This window comes from Neofelis nebulosa, chromosome 5 (genome assembly GCF_028018385.1).
Source record: "Neofelis nebulosa isolate mNeoNeb1 chromosome 5, mNeoNeb1.pri, whole genome shotgun sequence".
In the NCBI taxonomy this organism is placed as follows: Eukaryota; Metazoa; Chordata; class Mammalia; order Carnivora; family Felidae; genus Neofelis; species Neofelis nebulosa.
The window spans coordinates 109,422,048-109,441,900 of record NC_080786.1 but is presented as its reverse complement, the minus strand read 5'-3'; the positions used below and the strand labels follow the sequence as shown (position 1 = coordinate 109,441,900).

Sequence of the window (19,853 nt, the reverse complement as noted above, 5' to 3'; positions counted from 1 at the left end):
AAAATGCTGATAAAGCTATTGTTGAATGAGAATTGCAAGTAAGTTAGGTCCATCAAAGATGTTTTATTCATGTTTAGGACATGTGGGAATATTTCACTGTCTTAGAAAAAGCATGGTTAGGATATTATTGGCAATAAGAGAAAGGCAGTGGGAGGTACTATTTACTCACAGCTAGACTGTCTCATCATATGTCAAAAGAGAGTAAAATTAAAGTAATGGTCTAGATAATTTAGACCCCAATATGCTCTTCTTCATTTATCAGTATTTAAATGAAAGTATGATATAGCCTACTACTCCTTTTTTTTAACAGAGCCAATAACTTCAACTTCATTCTCCAATAGACAATGATAGAGTGAATGTAATCTACATTTGGGGAAAGGGGACATTGATCATAAAAACATTCAATCATCCCAGTTTCCTTTCAGCATTTTTATCTGACAGCAGAACAGACTTGAGAGTCAAGAAATGGCTTCTAATCATGCTTACAAAATGCAGTTGGCTCAGATCACTGCTGCTTATTAACACATTATGGGAGTAATATGATGGGAACCAAAAGATTATGCTTTATCAGCTAATCAAGGTTAAGATGATGTCCAGAGACTAGGTCAAACTGATACTCTTATATCCTATTGCTGGAACTGTTAATTTAGGCAACATTTTTGGGAAAAACATGTCAGTATATATCAAAACCTTAAAAGATTTTATATTCTTTGATTCTGTATCTACAAGTTTGAAAACATACTCTAAAATATTTATGATTTTATGGTTTATCAGTGATATTTAAAATAGTAAAACTCGGGAGCAATGAAGGCTATTCAGCAATGAGGAAAGGAAATGACTAAGTGGATTGTGGAGAACTAGTAATTTGGGAACTCACACAGACATTAAATTATATAAAGTTATTTATAAAACAGAAAAAAAAGATTGGTTCTATTCTATCTCCTCCCTTTCTGTCTTCATGGTATTTTTATGCTTGGAAATAATGTGGCTCTTTAAATTTTACATGAATTGAAATATGAAGTGAAATAATCAGCATATACAGTTTTATGTACAATGGACCTCATTTGTATAATATATGATAGAAAAGACTGTAAGGGAATCCATCAACAGGCTCCCAGTGGTTATTTATGCATAGGAGGATTGTGAGTCATTTTGTTTTGATGTTTTTCTTATTTTCCAAAATTTCTATAATGATCACATAGTGATAATCTGGAATATGATCGTCAGACTTCTAGTATGACTATGGCTTCATGCTAAATCTTTTCAGTGTTCTTATTAGAAACTATAGAGAGTGAAATAGTTCCTAAATGAGTCTCTCAGATGTCAGTTGCAGTGAAACTAGGTGGAAAAGAAAACTGAGAAATCCCCAGATAGGTGTGAGTGATAATAAAAACAATTAAGATCAAGAGCAAATGGTGCAGAGGGAGGCCTGCAGGAAGTTCTGTGGGGAGAGGTGGTGGGAAAAGCGGGGAGGAAAAATCAGTGTTGAGGGGTCCTGGTAGTGGCAGATTTCAGAAACAGCCAGGAGAAATGTGCAACAGAAGGAGAAGGTACTGCTGGGAGTGGGAGTTGCTAGGAACAGGGTTGAGGCCCAACAAGCCAACAGCCCTGGGGAATATGGAGAATGAAGGGATAGAGAATGACTAGAACCTCAGAAGTGGCGGATCTCAGAAAATATCAGGAAAAGTACATCTTCTAAAGAGTGGAGGATTCACCTGGGAAGATAAGGGTCTTGGAATAGGCTTGTGAATGAACCTGAAGAACATGGGGCTGATTGTAGAATTCTTGAATATCTTTAAGTTCAGAAAGGCAGAGAAAACTCAACTACACAATTATGCCACATTCAGTGGAAACTTGTTGGCCATTGTAAAACAAAAGTGGGAGAACCTTGAATTGAGGAAATCCATCAGAGAGGTCACTACCATTCCACATTGCCCAAAGAGTCCCGGAAAATGACAAATCTAGGGAAATCCAACACTTTCAAATGTGAGTGGTAAGCAAGTGAAGATACTGCTTACAGTGTTCCAGTATACTACCAGAAAAATGTAAAAAATAGCTGAGAAAAAATTGTAAAAATTAATTAAACTCACTGGAAAGCCGTTGCCATGAAAAAGATAAGATTTGCAATTAAACACTGCAACATTATTTTTTTAATTAAAAGTAACCATAAAGCAACAAAAGCAGAATTGAACAAGTGGGATTACATCAAACTAAGAAGCTTCTGCACAGCAAAGAAAATCATCAACAAAATGAAAAGGCAATCTACTGAATAGGAGAAAATATTTGCAAAACATATATCTGATAAGGGGCTAATATCTAAAATATATAAAGAACTCATATAACTTAATAGCAAAAAACCAGATAATCTTATTTAAAAATGGGCAGAAGATATGAATAGATATTTTCCAAAGAAGACATAGAGATTGTCAACAGGTACCTGAAAATATCTTCAATACCACCAATCATCAAGGAAATGCAAATCAATACTATAATAGAGATATCACCTCATACCTGTTAGAATGGGTATAGCAAAAAGATAAGAAATAACAAGTGTTGGTGAGGATGTGGAGAAAAGGGAACATTAGTGCACTGTTGGTAGGAATGTAAATTGGTACTGCCACTATGTAAAACACTATGGGGCTTCCTCAAAAAATTAAAAATCAAATCAACATTTGATCCAGCAATTCTGCCACTGGGTACATATCCAAGAAAATGAAAACACTAACTCAAAAAGATTTATACACCTCCGTGTTCATTGGAGCATTATTTACAATAGCCAAAACATGGAAACCTGTGTCCAATGATAGATGAATGGATAAAGAAATTGTGAATGGATATCAGATGGGAAAAGAACCCTCATAGATATCATAGACACAGGGAACAGATTAGTGGTTGCCAGATGTGGGGACTTGGGGGTGGGAGAAATGGGTGAAGGAAGTCAAAAGTTAGAAAAAAAAAGAATAACTGAAATGGGAAAATAGAGAAGGACAAGAAGAGGAGAGAAAGAACAAGGCAAGACAAAAGAGTAGAAGAGTAGAGGGTGAAGAGAAGAGACAAGGGCAAGGAAAGGAATGGAAGAAAAGGGAAGGAAAGAGAAGGGAAGTAAACAAATAAGAAAAAAGAAAAACTTATATTCTCTTTTTTAATAAAAATAAATGTCCTGAAAAAATTCCTGGGAAGATTGAGTAGATATAGTTTTGGCTATTCCTCCTAAGTGTGTGTGTGTGTGTGTGTGTGTGTGTGTGTGTGTGTAAGCTCTGAATATTATATACAAAACAAGTATATATATTTAAACTCTGAATATTATATACAAAACAAGTATAAGAATAATAAAAAAATATAGAGATAAGGTTAGACCAGCTAGGGACTCTAAGACCTAATGAATTATGGTTTTCTTTTTGCCTTTTATATCCCACACTTAGAGCTGAAGAAGTCAGGAACTCAGATATATCAATGGCTACAGATGTAAATAAATGAATGGGTGATAAACCCGTTTGAATGAATGAATGAATGAATGAATGACAAAGCCTGTCCTCTCAAGACAAAAGACTAGGAAAGGAGTAGCTTAGTAAGACAGAAAGCTTTTACACAATAATTGTACTATTCTAGTCTAATACCACATCCCCACCCACGCTAGCAAAGACTGAGTGGCGAGCCAAATTTCTACCCTTGTCAGTAACAAGGTGTCCCAATATCCCATATGGGATGATTTCAGAGAAGGTGGAGTGGGGTTTCTGTACTTCTCCCCCCTGGCAATAATGAGATACCCTTACATGCCCTATTGGGTTGACATCAGAGGAATCCTAGTGGAAAGTCAGGCCATTTACTACAATGCCACAGTAACAAGGCCACAGTCCTTGTGGTGTTGGTGGAGGCCACTCCTACCCTATGTAGTCAGGGAGATATCAGTGGAGGCTCAGTGGAGAGTAGAAACTCTCACTCTATCCAGAATTAACAGGATCCCTGCTCCTTGGGTGTCAAGAAAGGCCAAGGGGAAGTCTGGAATTCTACTCCTATCTGGCAGTAATGACACAGCATCCCTCCTTCCTTGATGAAGTGTTGGAAAAGGAAGTCAGCTAAAATATAAGGTTTATATAAGATCCTGAGTCTCATAACTAATAGTCCAAACCCCAACATTCAGTAAAAATCACTTGACACAGCAACAATCAGGAAGACCTCAAAATAAATGGAAAAAGAACAAAAATAAATGTGATGGAGAGTTTAGAATTATCTACAAAAGACTAAAGCAGTCATTATAAAAAGTTTTAACAGACAATAGCAAACATGCTTATAACAAATGGAAAAATAACAATGAAATGGGAAGTCTCTGAACAGAAATGGAAGACATAAGGAAGAGACAAATGGAAAATTTAGAACTTAAAAATACACCAACAAGAAAACTAAATATGCAACCACCCTACAATCTAGCAATTACATTTCTGGACATTTTTCTCAGTGATAATGAAGTTTATGTAAGAGGCTCACACACACAAAAATGTGTGCACAAATATTAATAGCAGCTTTATTTTCATTAGCCAAAAACTGGAAGAAAATAATATTCTTCAATGAGTAAATAATTAACTGTGGTGCATCAATGTCATGAAATGCTACTTCTAAATGAAAAAGAATGGATTATGGGTATACATAACATAGGTGTATCGCTAGATAATTACAGTAAGTAAAAAATCACAAAAGGTTACATAGGGCATGATTCCACTTATAAAACACTTTGAAAAGACAAAATTTTTATTAGGCAGGATATTCCAATGGCTAAATAAAGGGTGTAGCCCTAACAGATATTATACTTAGCTCTAAAATTATTAAAGGAATGTGATATTATGCAAGATTAGTCACATACACAAAAATTAGAATATTTTATTGAGTTCAGATATAGATCCAAAACATATGGGAGTTTACAATATGATAGACTGTGATATCACAAATCAGTGAGATAGACAGATTTTAAAAACAGTGCTGGAAAGTGGGTAACCATGAAGAAAATATTGCATTGGATCTATAGTTCACTCAATACACCACAAAGACTTTAAATAGATTATTAATTTGAATGTAAAAAATACAGTTTTAAAAGTGGTAGAAAAAACCATATTAACATAAGAAATATTTTTAAAACTTTGATGGAGGGAGATGGATGGGAGATGGGCTAGATGGGTGATGGGTATTAAGGAGTGCACTTGTGATGAGCACTGGGTGTTGTATGTAAGTGATGAATCACTGAATTCTGAAACCAATATTGCACTGTATGTTACTAAAATTTAAACAAACAAACAAAGAAACAAACAAAACAACTTTGGTGTAAGGAAAATCTATATGTGGCCCAAATACAGATATACCTTGGAGATGTTGAGGGTTTGGTTCCAGATCACCCAGTGAAATAAATATTGGTAATGAATTTTTTGATTTCCCAGTGAATATAAAGTTATGTTTATACTATACTACAGTCTTTTAGGTACGCAATATCATTATACCCAAAAAACAATGTACAACTTTACAATGTAAAGTTAAAATATACTTTATTGCTAAAAAAGGCCAATCATCATCTGAGCTTTCAGTGAGTTGTAATCTTTTCGCTGGTGAAAGGTCTTACCTCGATGTTGATGTCTGCTGACTAACCAGGGTGGTGGTTGCCGAAGGCTGGGATGGCTGCGGCAATTTCTTAAAATAAGACAACAATGAAATTTGCCACGGTGATTGAATGTTCCTTTCATAAATGATTTCTCTGTAGCATGCCATACTGTTTGATTTTGTCCACATTTTACCCACAGTAGAAATTCCCTGCTGCTGTTTTATCAACTGACTTTATGGAAAATCCTTTGTTGTCATTTCAATAATCTTCACAGCATCTTCAGCAGGAGTAGTATCCATCTCAAGAAACCACTTTCTTTGTTCATCCATAATAAGCAACTCCCCATCCATTCAGGTTTTATCATGAGCTTGCGGCAATTCAGTCACATCTTGAGGCTCCACTTCTAATTCTAGTTCTTTTGCTATTTCCACAACATCTGTAGTCACTTCCTCTGTGGATGTCTTGAACCCCTCAAAGTCATCCATGAGGGTTGGAATCAATTTCTTCCAAATTCTGTCATGTTTATATTTTGACCTCTTCTTAATGGCATCTAGAATGGTGAACCCTTTCCAGGATTTCAATTTACTTTGACCAGATCCATCAGAGGAATTACTATCTATGGCACCTCTAGCCTTGCAAAATGTATTTCTTAAATAATAAAACTTGAAAGTCAAAATTATTCCTTGATTCATGGGCTGCAGCATGGATGTTGTGTTAACTTCTGGATAACTTGCTGCAGTTTCTGTGTCAGCAGTTGCTGATTTATCTTTTATGTTATGGAGTCAGCTTCTTTCTTTGAACCTCATGAACCAACCTCTGCGAATTTCAAACTTTTCTTCTTCATCTTCTTTACCTCTTTCAGCCTTCACAGAATTGTAGAGGGGGCCTTGTTCTGGATTAGCTTTTGGCTTAAAGGAATGTTGTGGCTGGTTAGATCTTCTCTCCAGACCACTAAAACTTTCTTCATATCAGCAATAAGACTGCTTCACCTTCCTATTATTCATGTGTTCACTGGGTTAGCACTTTTAATTTCCTTCAAGAACTTTTCCTTTGCTTTCACAACTTGGCTGTTTGTCACAGAGGCCTAGCTTTCAGTCTGTCTAGGCTTTCAACGTGACTTTCTCATTAAGCTAAATCATTTCTGGCTTTTGATTTAAAATGAGAGATGTGTGACTCTTCTTTTCACTTGAATAATTAGAGGTCATTGTAGGGTTATTAAGTGGCCTAATTTCAACATTGTTGTGTCTCAGGGAATATGGAGGCCTGAGGAGAAGGAGAGAGACAGGGAGGAGGGGGATGTTGGGGAACAACCAGTGGGTGAACAGTCAGAGCACACACTTACCAGTTAAGTTCACTGTCTTATAGGGACACAGTTTGGGGGGGCCCCAAAACAATTACAATAGTAACATCACAGATCAGCATAACAAATATAATAACAATGAAAAAGTTTGAAATAGTGTGAGAATTACCAAAATGTGACATGGAGACATAAAGTGAGCAAATGCTGTTGCAAAAATGGACCGACAGACCTGCTTTGCAAAAATGGACCGACAGACCTGCTTGGTACGGGGTTGGCACCAACCTTTAACTCGTAAGAATCACGGTCTCTGCAAGCACAATAAAGTGAGCACAATAAGGTAAGATATGCCTTACTAAAAGCCATACAATAAAATATTGAAAATTTAACATAAAAACAAAGCTTCTGTGTGTATATGAACACACACACACACACACACACACACACACACACACGGGCTGAGCAACAAAGTAAAACAATTGCAACTTAGATAATAAGCCGGGAGCTAGTCTTCCTCACACATAAAGAACTTAGAAGAATCAGGAAGAAAAGACCAACAACAAAATAGAAATTTGGGCAAAGGACATAAACAATTTTCAGATAAAGAAATATAGTTGGCTCTAATATGTATGAAAGGATGCGCATAGTCATTTCCACTGGCAAAAATGCAAAGGAAAATTATATGGTGATAGTGTCTTTTTCTTACCCAAGAGCAAATAATCCAGAAATTTTTACATATACTTTGTTGATATAGTTCTGGGGAAATAAGGAGTTTCTTCATATTATTACTTGGGAAGTACAAAATACAACAATATTTATAGAGGGCAATGTGGCAGCATCTATTAAATGGCCCTATAGATACATTGTACAGATAACCTGCTTATGTTCAAAATACTGTATTATATTTCACTCTTATTTGGATCCTGAGAAACTTAACAGAAGACCATGGGGGAAGGGAAGGGAAAAAAATAAGTTAGAGAGGGAGGGAGCCAAACCATAAGAGACTCTTGAAAACTGAGAACAAACTGAGGGTTGATGGGGGGTGGGAGGGAGGGGAGGGTGGGTGATGGGCATTGAGGAGGGCACATGTTGGGATGAGCTCTGGGTGTTGTATGGAAAGCAATTTGACAACAAATTTCATATTTAAAAAAACCCAAAAAACAAAAACAAAATACTGTATTATAAGGCTATGCATTATTACTTTGTAAAAAGCAAAAGATTCAAAACAATGCAAAGGTACTTAAATAGGTACCTGATTAAATAAATGCTGGTACATGTGTGTGATGGAATACGACACAGTGTGCAAAAAGAATAAGGTAGCTTGCTAAATATTCATATTTATAAATGTGCATTTACATTTTATACATTCATAATGTCTAAAATTCTGTGCTAAATTTTTAAAAAGGGAAGGTACAAAACAATGTGGATAGTGTGCTTCTGTTTTTTTTAAGAAGGAGGAAAGAATAAGAATTCATTACTTTAGCTTTAAATGTATATACCCTGGGAGGATGCAGTAACAAGTGAGATCACCTCTGGCAGATTTGAATATGTGTGTGGAATGGTGTGGACAAGGGCAATCATGGGAGGGAGACTTTTCACTATATACCTTTTATTCTGTTTGGATTTTTGAAACTTATGAAAGTATAATCCCTCTAAAATTTGATGGTACTATTATAATCAGAAATTGATCTGTTTAAATTTTCTGATCTAGGTCACTCTTGGCATATTTGTTGAGTTAGCTTATGCTCTTATTAAATATCTGTTACATGGCATGATTTTGTTAGCTCTTAATACTGCAGAAATTAATTTATAATTTTCAGCAGGCTGGTAATTTCCAGTAATATCCTGTTTTCACATTCCCTAAAATATAGCTGCGACAAAGATCCTCAGACCACTGTCATTGAAAATGGCAGAAGCCAGCAAGGCCGGTTTTCCTTTGAAGTGTTCCGATTTGTGAAACACAAGAATCAGAAAATGTCCACCGTCTTCCTGCACTGTGTTACCAAGCTCTGCAGAGCTGATGACTGCCCCTTCCTTATGCCAGTATGTTTTTAGCAACTTTATTCTAAATTGTCAAATTGATCTAAGCTGAAGGGTTATCAAGTGTTAGGAACTAATTTCTATATGGAAAGTGGATATGCATTGGGTCAAACAGTTTGAAGTAGGATTTATTTACTTATTCATCCAGTAAAGATCTATTGAAAGCCTACTTTGTGCCACACATAATACTGGGAATACAGCCATGTGTGCATGATTTTCTGAACTCATTTAGCTTATCTTTGAGGACCAGGAGACAGTAATGGAAGAAAATAAGACAAAAATGTTATGGTGCAAAAGCAGATTGTACATATAGGTTGTAGTAGGAGACAGTATTTGCCTTTGTGAGAGAGATAGAACAGGACAGATTGGGAAGTCTGATGGAAGATATAAAACCCAAAGTGTGATTTGAAGATGGATGAATCACAAAGGGGCAAAATCAAGAGTGAGAGACCCTCCATGCCAAAGATTGACCAAAGTCACAGACATATAAGACAGAGTAATCAGGGAACTACCAGGCCTTCAGTAAAGTCATGGAGCAGAATAGAGGATGATTGGAAAACCTGGGAAGGTGCACAGGGCTAGCACTGGAAAGGTAGATTTGGCCCTGATGGCCAGAAATCCCTTGGATTACAAGTTAGAAGTTCTAAAAGATGAGGATCTTAATTGCATACAGTCATCATTAAAATACAGATCCATTTACTAGTGAATAAAAAAAAAACCTATTTCTGGCAGGCCCCCTGAGGTCACATCAATATTAACCTGAAAAAATGCAAGCACATTTTTTATTTGAAATAGCTTTAATATGTTTTTATTTATGCTCAAATTCAGGCATTTCTTCACAATTGATTGCTTTCATCCTAACTAGCAATATCAGATGGGGTTAAATGGAGGATCCACATTATCTTGTCTCTGTGCTGACCAACAATTCAGGAAAAGATTTATTAAAGGCTTGAGAGATATAAAAGTACAAAACTTTGATAAACACAGCTCTTTTTCAGGAGAACCATTGAGCTATGTAAATTAATGAGGCAAAGCACAATTATAACGGGAGGAAATAAGAAATGTGGCCCAAGCCAGAAAAAGAAACACTGTAGCAGTTATATGCAAAGTAATTAAATAAATGCACAGAAGTAAATGAATAAAATTAAACATGTGGTATCTCTTCCAAAAGAATCTGCTTTCCAAATGGCCATAAAGAACCAATTTTGTGCCGGTGTGGAATTTCATTTGTTTTCATTAACACCTCAGATTTGCGGCCACAGAGAAAGGAGGGACGCAGGGAGGAGGACCACTTGGAGCCCCCAGAGCACGTCTGGAAATGCAGTCCTCTCTGCTGGTCCCATCATTACTCGGAGTGGTAAGAACGCTCCTCCTTTTGTGTATAATAATAGACTGTTCCAAAATGGCTTATTACTTGGCTTCTAAGGAGAACTCAGAGTGGTTTCTAAACAGCACTAATTAACTGTGAAATAAGATAAACTGCTAAGCAACTTCAATTTCACAGTAGTTTCCTGTTTACTCAACTTTCACACAAAGGGCAATATTGGCTTTACAATATTGGCCTTTTTACACATGCGCATGCACGCGTTAGTGCGCGCGCGCGCGCACACACACACACACACACACACACACACACAAGTATACAAGTATACGATGCTGGACATTTTTCATTCTCCCTACCCCTGAAGACTGGCCTGCGTGAATTGCACTCATCTGCTGTTTTGCCATCCGGTCTTTGGTTGGGCTTGGCCAGTAGGTAGTGCTATCAGCGGATGGAAGTGTCCACATAACTCCTCCTAGCCAACTTTTCCACAGAACTAGAAACCCTCCCTTTAACCCATAGGCCAGGGAACTTCTTGACTTTCTCTTGTGAATTCCCTACATCTGTATAAATAGTCCCATTAATCTTTTCTTAAAATGCCCAATTTTAGCACCATTTGTTTCTTCCCAGATCCTGAATATTACATATCCCTTCTAGTGCACTCTGCCATGGTCATGAATCTAATAGCCACAACTGTTTATACACATATATTCTCATGTATACAAGTATTTGTGTGCACATTCTCCAGAGGAATACTGCTTTAAGTCAGCGTGAACCCAGGGACATTTGGAATCAATTGGATAAAACAGACATGCAGTGTAAACAACACAAACTTAAGTCAGAAGAACTGGTTCTAGCTCCAGCTTTTGTCTAAACAAGCTATGTGATGTGGGATTGTATGCCATTTCTTGGGGCAAGTGTTTTTTCGTCTTTAAAATGAGGGGTTTGAAGAAGTTGCCTTTAAATTTCTAACTCTATAGCTCTAAATTTGTCTTTAAAAAAAGCAGAATTCTGGTTTGGATTATATTCTAATCATTGTTTCTCAATTTTATATAAGCCATAAGGCTATTACTGTATTTCAGTTAGATTATTTTTACTTTTTCTCCCATGCATCCTGTTCCACAGTGAAAAGAAAGTTTTGTGTGAAATAGGTAATTAAGGAAAATAAGGTTTCGGCCTAAAAAGTTTAGACAATTTCTTAAATTATTTACTCCTCTGGTTTGTGCAGAGCATTATTTAAAAACAAGCTAATAAGTTTTTTAAAATAATACAGAAATTTATTAAATATGAAATTTCAAACTTAGTCTGCACTCCCTGAAGTTTGGTATGTGTTTTCAATGGTTTGAAAATGACTGGTTTGTGGTTTATGAAAGTCCCAATTCTTATCTAGCTGTCAGAAATAGTTCATAGAATTACACTACATGGAAACTCAACTCTTGTTGCCAATAATTAGGAATGCTTTTGGGAAGGCACAATAAGAAATGTTTTTATTTCTATGGAACATATCTAGTGTTAGTTTTGTAGAAGAAAAAAAAATCTTGAAAGCGACATTTCTCTGCCCATGTTGAGTAAATGGCTTTTCCTCTTTATTAGCCTCCTTGCTTCCTTCTTACCTGGGCCAAAACAAATTTAAATATTACAAAGTTTAAATAATTTGTTAGTGTAAGATATGTTCTTATAAAGACGAATGTTTCTAAGGCTCCCAAGTCCCAGTAAAGATTACCGAGTAGAAGTTTCTAATTCTACCATAGCTAACAGCTAGACAGGTTTGGTAGGTTTCACCTAAATCATATTCAGTTGTCCAAACTATCTATGATAAAACCTCAAAGAGTTAATGCCTTGATCACAATGTCTCTGATATCGTGTCTGGATTTCTTCTCTTCCAATTTCAACCTATTTCCACCTTAAGGATAATATTCATTTTCTCACAGAATAGTTTTGTCTTAGTCACCCTGGTCTCTTCATTGGCAAAGCCCCCAAAGGATCATGTTCAAACCTGCCAGATGCCCTTCATTCCTCTGTCACTCTTTGTGGATTTATTTTTTATAATTTTGATAAATGGTCGTAGGACGATGCTCATTTGAGGGCAATCATGGTGGCCTCACTGTCTAGAGGGCCATATATGACCGTGTTCACATTATGATACTTAAGGTATCCAAGCAAAAAATATTATTTTAAATTCTATATAAACACAGAACTCAGAAATCAAGCCATATTCATCCACAGGAAAATCCTATGTGAACTTCATGTCTAGCTTAATGACCAGGGCTACCTTCTTTTCTCAGTTTCACCTCATTTTTAACTTAGGTCAGCTAGAATTTATCTCTCTAGATCCTGTGGCGGGTTTTATATAGACAAGTCCAATTTCAGGCTTGATTTGCTCTCTTCAAAGCTCTCTGGTACTTGGGGATTTTTGCTTTGTTTACTCATTGAACCACTCCTTTCCCCTAGACAACTGACTTATGTCAGGTGTAATAAGTTGTTAAAGCACAATACTTTTGTTTTAATGAATCAGACATTCTGCTTATACTTACTTAACATTGTTAATCCTTTTGTTGGTTGATTTAGGAAAATATTCACATCTTTTCAAAGTTTAAAATCTTCAAAATTCCTGAAGTGTCCTTATTTTACATCCCCATGTGCTAAAATTATTCGGTAGGGAAATGCTTATCATGGGGAACAATTCTGGAAATTCACAAGTGCAAGCACTGGAACACAGTAGTACCTAATTGTTTTATTACATAAATTCTGATGGGGAAGTCCAAGCCACGCTATTCAACTTGTGTCATTGAGTTTTATGGGGAGTTAATAATTCATTCAAGCCTCCACATGGGACAGGCACTCTGCTAGGAACTGGGAATACCCCCAGAGAACAGGCCACAGTCTTTGCTCTCAGGTATCTTAGCATTCAAAGGTAGAGATAGACTATTAACAAACATGACACAATGGAAGGTACAAAATTTGGAGGTTCTAAATTTGAAATATGTGGTCCATTTTACCACAAAGGTAGTTGAAGATTAAAAAAATAGTTTGCTTGTGCTAAGAAAGGAAAAATATTTATTCTGTATATATCTCACACTGATATTTACTTTTTCCATTTATTTCTACTACTTATATGAGAGAAAAGCAGAGAAAAACAATTTATCTTCCACTTCTGGCTTTCAAACAGCTGTGGTATTGCTGCCCTCACTTTCTTCCTGTGGGTCCTCAGCTAGCTGTATGTTTTTTGAAGAGTCCACCAAGTTTAGTACTCCAATCTGTTTTAATTCCAGGATGTTTCTTTTAGCATATATGTATATGGTAAGACCAAATGGGTGTGAGAGAAAAAAAAAAACAGAGTTTGTGTTGAAAAAAATCTCCTGGAAAATGTCTACCTCCCTTTTGGAGCTAGATCAAACTTCGGTAGACGGGAAATTGATGGATAGTGGAAACAGCAACCAGATACCTTTATCCACTATTGAATACAATTCCAAATAATATTCAAATATTACATGCTTTGATTTTAGTCATCTGCCAGAGGTAGGATGCTTTTGGTTTTTCAGCATCTTGGAACCTGTAGCTGGTAGGACTCATTTGACATTTTGTCTCAGGTGAAGATTTTGTCCACGGCCCAGTCCTCACGAGTGGCACCTGGGATATTTATTGTTCTTCCGGAAGTGTTGGTGGTAATGTGGGAGAGAAGGAGGATATCCTGACTTCTTTTATTAACTTCAGGATGCAGAAAATAGTAGGGCATCCAGTCCTAGGATCACCTAACTTGGTCACCTAACTTGGGACACATAGGAGGATGGAGCTCTCTATTCTTTAAAAAAAATTAAAAGCAAGTAAATGTGATTTATAAACAATGAATATCTTTGAAAAAGGAGTTTTAGATCATTATATATTCTCTTCCATGTTTCAGTGAGGCAGCTTGTCTTGGAAAGGGAGCATGCATATATTTTGGAAGAATTGTTCACAGTTCATTCATTTTATCCATTTCCATGAGAAACAATGTCTTTATAAAGTAGTGTGGGTTGGAGATTAGGGTTTTCCTAAGGGTGTCCCTATTATGAAAATTTATGCTGCCCCCCCCTTTTGTCCTATAGTGGTACACTGCACCATTCTAAAGAATGCTATAAATGAGAATTCTATTAATTCAGGGCATTGCACTTCAGACTCAACAGCAGAATCATCATTTATGCCAAGACTCATATGTCTTAAAAGAAATGGCATCAGATAGCTTATAAATATCACACCAGGTTCTTCCAATCAATTGTTTCAAATACTAATCTTGGAGTTTCATATAGCCTGAGTTATTCATCTTTATAACTAAAAATATTCTCCATACTTGGCTAGTTTATATGATTTTAGGAAAAGGATTCTGAAATTGAAATTTTATTTAAACATATGCTTACCTTATCACAGAGGCTGTGACAGATGGAAGTTTCTTCTTCTGTAAAATGGGGGCAGCAATAATATCTAAACCATATGGCTGTTATGAGGACAAAATGTGATGACATATGAAACAGCACTTTGTAAACTTTCTGGAATTACACACATGTTCATTGTAATAATATTTATCCTCCAAAATCAAACCGGCAACTGCACACATTTTATGGTTCAAATAACGGACACTCACAGACACATACGCACCCAAATGTTTAAGGACAGAAATGAAATCCACTACATTGTACAGGATCAGGCTATATGATTACAAAATGGGTAACACAAGTTGGGAAGCCAGGTGAATGCATTCATTCCATCTATTATTATGTTTGCCAGGGATGAGTAAAAAATCAACAGCTATGATCTTTTACTTAACAGATACAAAAAAAAAAACCCTACAACTCAAGCTTAGGAGTCATGTTTTCCTTTCATTTAGTTATCAAGTGTGAATTTATCTTCTTGGAACTTAAAATGATGTTTTTGCAGATTATGATGGGCAAATTGGCAATGCTTAAAATAAAGTGGCACTAAATAATGAATACTTCTCTAAAACAGAATAACAAATGGCAGGTTATAGGGCTATAAAAATTGTAATAGCTGTTAACAATTACTGCCCCCACTAACCTGACTAAAGAGATAATGATGAAACAAAAGTTGGCAAGAAAAAATACAGTACAGTATATTTTGTGATTCTGCTTGTATGCCCGGGGCAGTGGCAGGGTGTGGGCCTGGGGAATGGATAGATAATAAAATCTTGGACACGTGAAACAGAAAATGTGAAAACAGAATTGTTTCGGAAGATTCTCATTATTGCCTTACCCATGAGGCTTGTGGGTGAAGGGAAGGGCACATGTAGGTAAAAAGTAATCACATAATTATAATAAACCTAGGTAAATATTTAAAGATACAATATTGCTTTCCTTTTTCTTTTCTCCTCCAGATGAGACTTCAACCAACAATTCACAGCTTGGTAAGATAACAAACATAAATTGAAAATAAAAGTATGATTTTAAAATTTTTTAAGTATTTTTTGATGATCAGTTGCACAACTCTAAACGATGAAATATAATGAGTTCTGGTTTTACAAGTTTTTATATTTTAAATAATAGTTCACTGAGGATTTCTGGACTCATATGTGACCTGTTGGTCAATTTTTATAGCATTTTATAGATGATTTTGTTTTTGACTGCTCAGGGGATACCTGACTTCTAACCCACGTAATCCTTTGGTTATTGGATTGAATTATAGTCAAATAGATTGTAGCATGAATCATTGTCATGCTGTTACTTTGCAAGATCGTAATGACAGATGTTTTGCAGGTATAAATTGGGATGAAGTGAGATAAATCTGACAGTGGACCTTCCCACTGTTTGTGTTGTGCTTGCAGGTTCTCCAAGGGAACCTCCCTTCCAGCTGAATGCCATCACCAGTGCACTGATATCAGGAATGGTCATCCTGGGAGTGATGAGCTTTTCCCTTCTCCTGTGCTCACTGGCCCTTCTATACAGGAAGGCACCCACCAGTTTGGTGTTGAATGGCATAAGAAACCCAGTCTTTGACTGACTTTAACAGGTCCCTTCTCTCAGGAGGACTCACTGACTATACCCTGTGTTACTGCAGTCAGTGTTTTCATCCAAATTGAATGCCAGCCAGCATTTGATATTTGTAGGTTTGATAGATTTCACAGTGTAGTTCGTCAGCATGATGATAGTGAAAGAATTTAGGTGGTATTGTTCTCGTCGCGTAAGTATGTGGTCAGCCCTATTTGTATGGCACCAATGGGTAGAATGACAACAAGCCAACCATATTCAGGACTCAGATCTTACAGGATCAGTCATATGTCATTTTATTTCAATTTTCTTTTGATAATTGGTTGTTATAGAGATAAAAGGTGGGCATAGAAAAAATATACATTTGTTGCATTTTTCCCCCTAAGCATTTATACCCAGTGTGCTGGCATTTAGATTGTTTATATGGTCCTAAATTGAAAGTTACTTTTTTATTTGTTTTTTTTATTCCGGATAATTCCAGCTTGGGGATATGTTTTGATTGGACTGGTCGATTTGGACACCTGAGATTTAATTACTCTTTCTGTGACCTGAGTTTTTGGCCGATTTCCATGTCTGATGACATTCATTTAAAAAACAAACAAACAAACAAACAAACAAACTCAGGAAATGTGTCTTAACCTGGAGCACCTACTTGTGTAGCAGAATGTAAAAATAGTTGTTAACCTCTAAAGGAAACCAAGTGACCCTAGGTCATTATTCATTTACATGGGAGTGGCTGTGCTCAGTTTTCTCCTGGTTCACTGAGAACGTCAGCACAAGTTCACTTTCCTCCCAGGTAAACAAGTCAGCTGCATTTGCAGCTGTGCTTCCAGCAGTGAGGCAGCTGCAGAGATCATTCTTCGTTCAAGAGCCATTGCATGAGAAAACAAACCATAGTTGTGGGAGTGGACATTGTCCTCATACATAAGCATAATGTTCCCACGGGGTTTTTAGCAACCTAGTTTCCTTTTGTCCCTATGACAAAGAGTAAACAGGGTAAGTGTGTTTTGCAGAACATTGTTGAGTCTCTATGAAAAAAATGTCCCTTTCCCACAAATTTCTGATGCTAGCAAAGCAAATAATCTGGAAGAGCCCTACTTTTTAAGGTGTCTTCTTGAAAGTGTCATGATGGCCATGGAATAAACAGTATTTTCCTGTAATAGTAAACTGCAAGAAGTTGTGATCCTTTGTCAGTTTTTCAAAAAAATGTTTAAGAGCCACGTATTAAGCAGCCTCTGTTCTTACCAAAAAATCATCCTTCTCTTTGTTTAGTCTATTCACACAACTGAATAGAACAATTCAGTGACGGGCATCAAAGCCTCGCATGTGTGGGGGCGCCTGGGTGGCTCAGTCAGGTGAGCGTCCAACTTCGGCTCAGGTCATGATCTCGCAGTCTGTGAGTTCAAGCCCCACGTTGGGCTCTGTGCTGACAACTCAGAGCCTGGGGACTGCTTCAGATTCTGTGTCTCCCTCTCTCTCTGCCCCTCCCCCACTTGTGTTCTGTCTCTCTCTCAAAAATAAATAAACCTTAAAAAAGTAATAATTTAAAAACCTAGCATGTGTGGCTACTACAAGTGCTATGTTAACCATAACAACTGCTGTAGAGACTAATTTCTGGGGGCGCCTGGGTGGCTCAGTCGGTTAAGCATCCGACTTCAGCTCAGGTCATGATCTCACGGTCCGTGAGTTCGAGCCCCGCGTGGGGCTCTGTGCTGACAGCTCGGAGCCTGGAGCCTGTTTCAGATTCTGTGTCCCCCTCTCTCTGACCCTCCCCCATCCATGCTCTGTCTCTCTCTGTCTCAAAAATAAATAAATTTAAAAAAAAAAAATTTAAAAAAAGAGACTAATTTCTGTTCCACATTTGTGACCCATTATTCACGACTTAATTTACTATATTATATGCACATCACTATACAATTTTAAATTTGTTTCAAATGAAGTACCTATGCTCTAAAATTAGTAATTAAATCAATCATCAAATCAAAATACATCTTGTCTCCAATTGCCTCAACAGACCAGAAGTGTTTATATTATAATTATTAGTTATCGGATTGCCTCAACTTTCTCTTTCAAGGTATAGACACAAAGTGAAATGGGATCTGGAAAGTCTTCAGATAATTTAATCAATATGAAAAAGTCTAACACTTAAAAAAGCAATCTCCTCTTCCCTTTGTTTCTTCAAGATCACTTTGAAGTGACCATTCTGAACTTTGATCTGTGTAAAAGTTTATTTTCTACTTTAAAGGGAAAACTCCTACAGAAAAAAATGTATGGACCATGCATGCTACTTATGTGACCTTGTATGTGTACATGAATAGTGCTAAAATAGTCTAGTAAATCTATTTCAGATACTTTAAGTGAATTGCTATTAATCTGAGTATTAAATCCTGTGCACAGAATACTGTCATTGAAACCAGTTTGTCAGTTTGATTTTTGTGCTTTAGGGATGGCTGCTGTTTCAGGTGTTGCCCTTTTACATTCCATATACCACTTTTAAAAACTAAATAATGGACACATCATTTTGCAAGCAACTTACATCTCACATTACTTTTTTTTGCCATCCTTTCATCATAAATGAGAGGCTCAGAGCTATAATGAGACGAACTGGGTTTGTTTTATACAGCTTTGTTCTTCTCAACCTGCTGTTATGTGTAGTATTTAGTTACACTGAATATTTTGGTTACTATAGTGTGAAAACCTTACGAAATATGTGCAAATGTTCCTTCAGTTTTAATACCTCAAACTGTTTTTTTGCACTTCAGGGGTAAGGTCTGATGACATGTAAAAGGTGATTGTTTAATAAAATGATTGTAAATGAATATCTTTAAAATAGTCACCTGGTGTCTTTAAAGATATTTCTCTTTCCTACCCTCAACATTCTCTTCCTGCTTTCAAAAACATTAAGAAATATTGAACTTAAGCCACCTAACGCAACAGGGAAGGGCGTTGATCTCCGAAGCTAGATGAAGCTTGCTCTCTCCATATTGAGCTCCCTGGTTACGGCTCTGTCTCCATCTCAGGAGACATATCCCAGAGATCAGCTGACGGTAAAAAAGCGTTCTTTACCTTGCATGTGAACACTGACTAAAACTGAGCCTATAATTTTTAAAACTTTGAGGGGAGAGTAAGGACTGGAAGGACAAGTATTCATCTGCCCAGAGTTTCACAGGCTGTCATGACAGCTCCATCAGGGCCTGGCTGTCGTCCCTTGTTTGGGAAAGTGACACAGAGTTGAAAAGAGCTTTTCCTGACTCAGAATCTAATCTTACAGAAGTGAGTGCTACTCTGGGGCCTTGAGTGCTGGCACTTAACTTTGGGAGCATCGCAGAAATGGTGGTTCATGAAGGGACATTGTCAGCTGTGGAAAATATAAGATAGTAAACTTCTAGAAGTGAGAAAAGAGCAGGAGAAGTCCATGGGGGACAATTGTTTGTGAACATATATGAGGCATAGTTTCAGGGATTTCTAGAGAACTTGGCAGGAGAGAATTATAACATGGTGGAGAGCCTTCTATTATGACTGTGGAGGCTGTTAGGCTAGCACACATTGGCTTTCATTCCATTTTTATAAGGAAAAAAGCAAGCTGATCACAGATCAATTGCTTTTGAGATGAGGTTCATCAATTATTTACAAGTG

The 19,853-nt window shown here is 36.8% G+C and overlaps 1 protein-coding gene across 1 annotated transcript in view; it reads left to right on the top strand.

Annotated features, from left to right (window-relative positions):
* ZPLD1 (zona pellucida like domain containing 1) overlaps window positions 1-19,036 on the top strand; it is a 75,131-nt gene extending 56,095 nt beyond the window's left edge. Inside the window, exons 10-13 of the mRNA XM_058731529.1 lie at window positions 8,753-8,924; window positions 10,170-10,278; window positions 15,608-15,637; window positions 16,055-19,036. Coding sequence (XP_058587512.1) covers window positions 8,753-8,924; window positions 10,170-10,278; window positions 15,608-15,637; window positions 16,055-16,230 — 487 coding nt within the window. The 3' untranslated portion in view covers window positions 16,231-19,036. The remainder of the gene's footprint in view (window positions 1-8,752; window positions 8,925-10,169; window positions 10,279-15,607; window positions 15,638-16,054) is intronic.
* Window positions 19,037-19,853: the final 817 nt, after the last annotated feature.